Source organism: Oryza sativa, chromosome 12 (assembly GCF_034140825.1).
Source record: "Oryza sativa Japonica Group chromosome 12, ASM3414082v1".
In the NCBI taxonomy this organism is placed as follows: Eukaryota; Viridiplantae; Streptophyta; class Magnoliopsida; order Poales; family Poaceae; genus Oryza; species Oryza sativa.
The window spans coordinates 5,938,098-5,947,955 of NC_089046.1; the positions used below are offsets into that span (position 1 = coordinate 5,938,098).

The 9,858-nt window shown below is 40.7% G+C and overlaps 1 protein-coding gene across 1 annotated transcript; it reads right to left on the reverse strand.

The window, feature by feature from the left end:
- Positions 1-278: 278 nt before the first annotated feature.
- LOC107278233 (receptor-like protein 7) lies at positions 279-4,203 on the reverse strand. Its single transcript, XM_066306625.1, is given in 2 exon segments — positions 279-1,482; positions 1,485-4,203. Coding segments are annotated over 2 exon segments (3,039 nt in total). The 5' UTR covers positions 3,367-4,203; the 3' UTR covers positions 279-325.
- Between the last annotated feature and the right edge of the window lie 5,655 nt (positions 4,204-9,858).

Consider the following 9,858-nt stretch of genomic DNA (forward strand, 5'->3'; position numbering starts at 1 on the left):
ATGTTAACATCAGTACATCACCCAAACCACTATAAAATGTAACAAATGACAAAATACAGTTCTGTTTGTTTCCCTACCAATGTTTTCAGTGATTTATGGCGAGAAATTTGTTAATGAAATACCCAGTCATACATATATCCTTTATGAGAATGATTTTTTCAAGACATGATTACAAGAACCAAATGCACTAGATAACTGTCAATTACAGATCAATTTTATTTAGTATGGTGTCTGCATTATTGTTCTAATCCAAAAGTTCATAACTTAAATTACAAAAACTGGCTGTCTCAATACTGCTATAGTTGTATACATACACAAAGTACCCTCAGTGTTGCTTTCTCATCTGGCTTCCCCACACAATCAGGATCATCATTGCAAAAGAAATGAAAAATCCCGATGCAGTGAAGAGGAGAAGTACAACATCTATGGATTTCTCTAAAGTGTATGGCATCGCAATTGGCTCTTTTGGGTTGTTACATTGTCTAGATAACGGTGGTCCACACAAACCTGTGTTTCCAAGAAAAGAGTTGTTGGAAAATGTGGAAAACTGATATGAGTTTGGTATTCTTCCAACCAGCATGTTGTAGGACAAATTCAGTGTTGAAAGGAAGTTGAGTGATGCTAACTCCTCGGGGATCTCCCCAGAGAACTCATTCGAGGAGAGGTCCAGTGACTCAAGTTGATTCAATCTGCCAAACTGAGTTGGAATTGATCCTGTAAGGGCATTGTGAGACATGTTGAGCCCATGAAGAAGAATAAGCTCCCCGATAGTCTCAGGGATGGCGCCATGGAATGCATTATTCGAGAAATCAATCAGCACTAGGGTCCTCAAGATCTTGGAAATTGTCATGTAATTCCCTTTGTATGTAACTGTAGCAGTAAACTGGTATGTTTGTCCATGGTAATACTGATTTTCCATGACTAATGTCTCATTATCAGATCTGGTCATCATGGACTTGAGCATCTTAAACCATGCCTCTGGCAGTGTTCCATTGAAGTCGTTTGAAGCCATATCAGCAATTCTCAGTTCTGTAAATTCACAGGTGTTTCCACCAACCATATATGAAGGATCCATTAGTTGTCCAGTGAACTTGTTAGATTTGAGGACAAGGACTTGAAGTTTAGGAAGTTGACTCATCCAACATGGGAAGGAATCACTAAAATGATTGCCTCCAATGTCAAGGATCTCCAAGTTCCTGCAAGCAATTAAAGATCTGGGTATCTTCCCCTCAAACAAATTGCCACTTATATCTATTGCCTCAAGTGCACAACCTTCCTTGATGTTATCTGGTAATGTTCCAATAAGTTTATTTTCCTTCAGATTTAATATTTGTAATGCAGTGACATCCTCCATTAGACAAGTTGGGATCGAACCACTCAAGTTATTGTAAGAGAGATCAATGAGTTGCAGTCTCGGAGCAGTACAGATTGATGGAATATTTCCAGATAGTTTGTTTTTGGAAGCCTTGAAAGTATAAGTTTAAGGTAAGTTGAGTAATTAAGAGGCATGGAGGAGAACTGGTTGCTTGAATAATCTAACATGGTGCTTCCTTCTTGTGGTACAGGTAGGGGCCCTTCAATGCTGTTGAAACTGAGATCAAAGTACTCTATTCGAAGAGGAAGCAAAGGATCTGATCCAAGACTAGTTAAGTTATTGTGTGACATGTTCAGGAGGAGAAAGTACAAGCCTCTCCATGTCTCCCATGCCCACTGAGGTATAGCTCCCTGGATTTGGTTATGTGAAAGGTCAAGAGTGGTGATCTCATGGAGATGCTTCAAGATGTTGGGAAAGGTTGATATACTGCAAGATGCTAACCTTAAGAGTTTTATTTTTGGGAAGGGCACAAACGATGAACTATTTTCTCCATGTAGCACAAGTAGTTTATTGTTTGAGAGATTCAGGACAGATAGGTTTTTCAGTTTTGTGAATGATGTGAGTTCTACCGTGCCGGCCAAATTGTTCGAATGGAGCTGCAGAGATTGCAACTGAGTCAAATTAAAGATCTGTGGAGGCACCTTCCCTGAAAAGTTGCAGTTGTACAATGCTAATTTAGTCAATTTCCTTAAGTTTCCTATTGAAGAAGGTACTTGTCCAGACAATCCACAGTTAGAGAACTGGAGAGCTGTAAGAGAAGTTAGGTTTGAGATCCATGAAGGTATGGATCCTACTAGCTGTAATCCAGACACTTCTAGCAAATCCAAATATTTGAGGCTACCTAACGAAGAAGGAAGCGTTCCAGAGAAGCCACTTGCACCAAGGTCTAACTTCTTCAAAGATTTGAGATTGCTGATGGATCTTGTAATCGTACCTGTGAAGTTTGTGCTACTGACAAACAGATTCTCCAAGCTACTTTCCTGTGAGAAATTCGGCAGATTACCAGATATGCCAGGATTCTTAGAAAGATCAATCATTCTCAACTTCTTGTGCTGGAAGATGATGGGAGGAAACCATCCTTGAAAGTCGTTTTTGGATAGCTGAAGAACAGAGAGGTTGGAGAAGCTAGCGAAGAACTCTGGTATTGAACCTGACAAGTGATTGCGGTGAAGCTCAATAGTATTCAGTGATTGCATGGCCGACAACGATGCGCAGATGGGACCTGACAGTGAGCACCAAGGCAAACTTAAAACCTGAAGCTTAGGTGTGGACTTGGCTATGTGGTCACACCACCGTTCACCTTCCCTGGACATGTCCATCATTCCCATATGGAGCTGCTCTAGGTTGGTGAGGTTTGTGAGAAAGGTCTCCATGTTTGGCGCTTTGAGCTGCCAAAATGAATCCAAGGTGAACTTCATGATGTTGTTTTCGTCATCGTAAACGAGAGCATAGAATTTGGTGGAGAGGTCAAGATACACGAGGTTCATAATGCTCCCGATGCCTGCCGGCACCTCACCAGCGATATTGGTGTTGGAGAGGTCAAGGTGCATGAGCTCAGTGAGCTCCTGGAACCCAGTGAACGGGAGCTTGGACATGCTGAAGTTGTTACCAGAGAGATCAAGGTGTTTGAGTGAGGTTAACCTGAACAATGCAGGGTGGACGCTGTCAGCTTGCAGGTGGTGGCCGCCCAAGTCGAGTGAGGTTACACGACCATCGGCACCATCGCAGTGGACGCCCTCCCAGTGGCAGCAGTCTGCACCGGCGACCCATGATCGAAAGACGGTGGAGTAGTCACCGGCCGTCACGTTGAACGAGCCCTTTAGCTGGAGCAGTGCCGAGGCCTGTTCCGGAAGGCAGAGAACCGGTGTCGTTACGATGGAGGTCGTAGTTCTGTCAGCAAGCGTGGGGGTGGCCTGAACTTGCAGGAGGATGTGCATCACAGTTAGCAGTGATGTGAGATGATGAGCTACTCTCTTGGAGAAGGACGACATGGTGAAGGTATTTTCACAAGCTCTATTCTTTCTTCACTACAATGACTTGAGTTTGTTGCAATTGAGGTAGTTCGATATTAATATATGCATGCATGTGGTTAAAGGGTTGGTGTTGTGTAAACATCGATTGTAGTGCAATAGGAAAACCTGACTGCAATTGGTGTCAGTCAATATTGATGTCCCCTACTATATATCCATTTACGGTGAGAACAAGTCAGACGCACATTTGCAAGCACTCAATGAACAATTTGCGTGGTTTTGAGAGAGGATGTCAAGTGAAGGATGTTAAACAAGGGGGGTACAAGAATAAGGGCTACCTTGTAACAATGGAATTTTGGAGTTTTATAGGGTTAAAATTGTGTGCTCCATCCAAACGGTCATTTACCTTCATAGGATTTGAGGTTTCAAGACACTTGAATCCTACATTTTTACTATCCCTGTGTTTCAAAAATCATGTTCCAAAAGAGCCCTAAGAGGATGGACAAGTACGTGTTCATTCGATCAACAACCTTTCCCGCTCTATGATGCCGTGACTGGAGGAGTGTGGTATTTTGCGTAGTGAAGTTATATGCTTGGAATGGGTATAGCTGAGAATCTCTTAACCTTTATTGGTGGCTCATTTTGTTTAGACTCACTATATACTTCCTACTATTGGTTTGATGAGAAGGTGGCTGAGCCACCTGGTCTAGACCATTAGCCTTTTTAGAAAGTATCCTTTCTGGTTGTCGTTATTTGTATGTTGGAGAATGTTCAACAGCTCCTTGCATTTCCCCCCCTAAACTTTTGAGTGGGTGAATTTATATACAAAGCCGGAGATGCAATTCATCTTTCATTGTCTAAAAACAGCCGGGGTAGCAGGTATATCTGCAATCTATATCATTGTATGGACTGTTTATATAACCAAATCATTAATTAAAAAAAAGCACTAGGGTTCGGCTTGTTTGGATAGAAAATTTTAACGCACGCAAAACAAGAAAGCTCATTAGCACATAATTGATTAAGTATTAATAATTATAAAATTGAAAAATGGATTTATTTGATTTTTTAAACAACTTCTATATAGAAATTTTTCTTAAAAAACACATCATTTAACAGTTTAAAAAGCGTGCTAACAGAAAACGAGGAAGTTGAAGTTTTAAGTTGGAGAAAAGAACTGGCCCTTAGAGGCATAAGGTTTTTGTTAGATTTTTTGACTGAAGGTTTTTTTGTCATATTTTTTTTTTCACATGAGCGCTTTCAGGTGCATAGACCATATAATACAAACCACTGGATTTAAGCGCTTGTGGCATGTCCTGGGACCCTGAAGCATCCACCACTCCACAAGCGGCCGCCATGCTACAGGTCGTACAAAATGGTACATCGTCTAGGAATTCATCTTATCTCTTAGCTCATGATGCAGGTAACAATTTGTCTATAGAATCCGCATTAGGCTCAGCCCCATGTGGAGCGGGCTCATGAACTCATAGTACACTACTAAGAAAAGCATTATCGCCGGCGGTGGAAACCGGTCTTCACAGGCAGGGCGGCCGTCCGCCTATAAGCAAACGTAGCCTGTTTTACATTTCTATTATAGCTTCATATAAAATGATTAATCTAGAGTCACCATGTTGAGCGATAGTAATATCGCTGCCAGTTAACGTTTGACATTCAAAATTTTCAGTTTCGATCAGAAACCATCAATTTTACATACATTTCCTTAATAAAATCACCTTAAAAATTACCCCGTTTCCACCAGCCATTCTCTCAATGAACCACCATTGAAAATCCTGTGAAAATTGATTTCCACATGAGGTTTTAGACCATTGGCCCTCTCACCGTAATCACAATTAGATTTTCTTATGATCCACTTCGGAAAATGAAACCGGGATGTCTTAAAAAATGGTTTTTTTATAGTGTGTTGGGAGATCAGAAAGAACTCTTAACTAGAATTTTCTTTAACGATAGCATCAATAATAGATTTGGTTAGCATCAATACCATTGAAGAATCTACTTAAACTATGGGAAATTCGATCGCTTAGACAGAACTAGTTGGGTGGCCCGTGTAATTGCGCGGCTAGCACCAATACAAAGTTATCTATTTTTTAATACGGTCTTACTTAAATTTTTTTAAGCTTCCCCGATCTACCACTACTTCTATTTATTTTCCTTGAAACATTTAAAAATTGGATCTTCTAGTTTTTAGAGTTTATGGTCTCATTGGATTTCGTTTATATAATTTTTACAAGTCACGTCAAACACTGTCACCATACTTCTCTACCTCATCTCTTTATTATCATTGGAATTTAAAAAATCGAACATAATTATTGTTTGGGTTCATGTTTACTTTCTAGAAGTCCTGCCAAACCATTAGCGATTTTGCCATTTGTCGGTGACATGGGACCGGGAGTATCATGACTAGAGGCTTGGGCAGACGCGATCACCCACGTGGCCTGACCCCCTCGGGGGGGTCGGGCCCGAGGGTGATATGGCCGCCCCTCTCTTTGTCTCCCCGAGGGGTCGGACCGCTCCCGTTTCGGCCCCGAGGGCCGAGGCGCCCCGACCCCTTGTGGGTTTTGCGCCGCGTGTATGGGTTAGATGAGCACAGCGGGGCTCACCTAACCGCATTTATTGCGGTTTGGACGAGCGCGTCATGCCGCATGTAACGCAGTGCAGCGCGCTCGTTTATCCGGTCTGTGACCGGTCACAGACCGGTCAGATCGCGGGATAGGTGGCAACAGGCGGTCTGACACACGCCTCGCCCCATCCCGTCAGGATGAGAGCCTCCAGGCACTCGTCCCTAGCCGGAGCCAGCGTGCTAGCTCCTGGAGATGGCACGTTGGTCCCGGTCAGATATATGCCAGGCTTCATCGCAACCATTACAAGCAAGACATTGTATGAAGAAGGGCGAACATGCAGATTGCTAATCTGACGCGTGGTGGACAAGAGTGACTGGTTTGCGACCGGTCTGACACTGGTTATGTCGTCGGCAGACAACCGTGTCCCCATGTTGCACCTGCTTCCGGCGGAGTGGAGGTAGGTATGGGCCGTCCCATCAGAAGGATCACTCGGACAGCAGCCATTGCAAGTCTCCGCCCATTTATGAAGAGATGACAGGGTGATCCCTGTGGTCAGACGAATGAGGACGCGTGGCCGCGCTCAAAAACAAGCAGTGTTTTAGCTTCCAAGAGAAGGCGAGCCAAGTTTTAGTAAAGATAGGATGGGTCCCCACCCTATAGAAAAAGAGGTAGAAGTGATGCATGTGGGATCCCCTTGAGATATAAAAGGAGGACCTTGCCCACTTAAGAAGGGGGACCCGGGGACCCGGAGACCCGGGGACCCGGAGAACCGGAGAACCGGAGCTGGTAGAGGAGGGAAAGAGGAAGAGGGTCTCTAGAGTTTGAACTCTCTTGCTCTCCAGCTCTTTGTAGCTCCTTCATACACAGATCCACCAGAACACAGGAGTAGGGTATTACGCTTCTAAGCGGCCCGAACCTGTATACATCGCCCGTGTCTTGCGCGTTTCCACTTTAGCGAACATTCCACAGATTGAGAGCTTAGAACTTCACTTAGCGTCCCCGGCCGAACCGGCAAAGGGGGGCCTGCGCGGTCTCCTGGTGAGGAGCCCCACGCTCCGTCACCGTTGTACTCCTCTATGGCTCGCCCGCTGCTTCACTCTTTGTTGTCATGGAGATTTTAAAAATCGAACATGGTTATCATTGGGTTTACTTTTTTACTTTTTAGAAGTCCCGCCAACCGCCGTGATCGTGCTGTTTAACAGTCTGTCTAACGTCCCTTCTTTTAATCATCATTGGGATACTATTCGGGGTTTTGTTAATAGTTCTTAGATGTCCCATCAGCCGCCAACACTCTATTCCTTCATAGGCTTGTTGTTTCTCCCCTCTTTATTGTTATATGTTATCGCTGTGTTCTAGATGAACTTTTTTTTTAAAATTCCATATTTTTCATTCTGATATTCTTTTACTTATAAATCATATTTCTATTTAAACTCTTATAATTATTTTTTCTATGTTTAGAATTTATTTTATTTGCTAGCCGGGTGGCCCGCGCAATTGCACGACTAGCACCCATACAAAATTATCTATTTTTTATCATGTTTTTTCTTAAAATTTGTGAAATACCTGTTGTCTTAAGACTTCAAAAGACCAAACCTTATCATCCCAGTGTTCCTAATTTTATAGTTTTTAAAAGTCACGCCAATAGTTCCTTACTTATTTGTCACCTCTCTTTTATTTGCTTCCTCGATTTATCATGGCTTCTATTCATTCTCTCTGAAACCTTTAAAAATTAGACCTTGTAGGTTTTAGTGTTTATTGTCTCGTTTGGTTTCATTTTATAATTTTTAGAAGCCCGCCAACCACAATGACTGTGTTGTTTAATAGCTTGTCCGTGGTCCCTCTTTTTAGTCATCATTGGGATTTTTTCTGAGGTCTTGTTAATAGTTTTGAGATGTCCCAACAATCGTGATCACTCTATTCCTTTAATGGCATGTTGATTCTCCCCTCTTTGTTGTCATTTGTCATCGTTTGTGTTCTAGATTTGTTTTTGAAAATTCCACATTTTTCATTCCGATATTATTTTATTTATAAATTGTACTCCTACTTGAACTCTTATAATTATTTTTCTATTTTCAGAATTCATTTTATTTGTTATTCCTAATTTTAATTAATATTTACTAAAAAAATTAATTAATCTTGTCTTGTGTTCTAGATGATCTCTTATTTTCAACCGTCCTTATTCTTTATTATTAATTTTGGTTATTTATAAACTGTAATCCAATTTGAACTCTTATTTCTCTTTTTCTAATTTCAGAATTTATGTTATTTTTTATTTCGAATTTTACTTAATATCATATTGTGTTTTATATGGATTAATATTCCTTATTTTTTATTTTCAATTTCAGTTGATTTAAAATTCTATTCCGACTTGAACTCTTTATTACTATTATTTTTCTAATTTCAGATTTTATTTTATTTTTATTACAAATTTTAATTAATCTCGTATTAGGTTATTATATGGACTCTTATTTTAATATTGCTTATTTTCAATTTCAAATTTTAGTTATTATTAAATTTTATTCCTACTTGAATTCTTGTTTTATTTTTCTTTTCTAATGTTGGGTTTTATTTTATTTTTTATTATGAATTTTAATTAATCTTATATTGGGTTCTTATATGTACTCTTCTTTCAATATTACTTACTTTTAATTCCGAATTTCAGTTATTTTTTAATTATACATCTACTTGGACTCTTCTTTTCTTTTTTCTAATTAATGTAGAAATTTCTAGCCTCCACATTAAATGTGGTGACTTATTCCAAGGCTGTTTTAGTAATATAAGATTTCATGTATGAAAAACAGTATCCGAAAGTTTGAGCAAACACATGCGTGTATAGTATATGCGTGGACTTGGAAAGTCTTCACACTCTAAATAATTAAGGGCCAATAATTAATGCCAAGGGGACAAGGATGAGCATTTGATTGAAGTAAAGCAGTGATGTACTTTGCTTTATTTTTCGATATGGTTATGCAGCAGTACACTACCAACTCTGAATAGGCAATCATAAATTCAAGCATTATCTCTGATTGGACAGATCATTGACAATTCCAATAGAGATAAATTAAATATTATACACCAGTCTGGCCTGGACATCCCAACTCCTGATTGTATAACCATATTTAGGGATACGGCTGTTCTCGTAATTTTGTGGCGAAAAAAAGATATAAAGGGATGCGGTCGTTCTTGTAATTTTATGGCAAAAAAGATATAACCTATGCCACTAGCACCAATGTTCTGCTGAAATCACAGAGACCTCTAAAGAAACCATTGAATGATAAGGCGGAAGAACATGAGCTACCTAAGGGCACTTAAGGGCCATCTACATTGGCAATAATGTCGATTGTGCCGGAAAAAGAACCAGAGGTGCAAATTATGCCAGAAAAACGAACCGGACGTGCAAGAACAGGAAGTGCAAGTTGTCATCCTTCCGAACAGAAATCGAAGTCGCACCAGGTTTGGAATGAGCCAAAATAGAACCAGAGGTATATGAGGACCCATCTCCTGCAAAAGATGACATGGACAAAACCCCGGTCGATGACAATGCCACCGACAAGTCTGAAGTGCCTAAAGTGCTCAGAAGTCACAACTCCAAGTCTAAGGATGATCAAAAGGAGAAGTGGATGGTATTCGCTTTTAGAGAGGGTAAAAAATGTGCCAAGCAAAGAGAAGATGAGAAGAAGGCCGCTGAACTTGCCGGCCCATAATTCTTTGCAACTGTTGATTGTTTGGAAAAGTTTGAAAAGCACTTTGGCCAGATTTATGCACTTGATGAGGGTCCATGGGAGATGAGAAAGCTACGTAAATGGTACATAGACGCCAGCAAGAAAGGCCTAATGTCTTTAACTGTTCGATTACCGCCTGATGCTTTCATGGCCAACAAAGGTTCCTTGTGGTTAGATTTCTCTGATCTCCACGCCATCTATCATCGGAAAAAGAT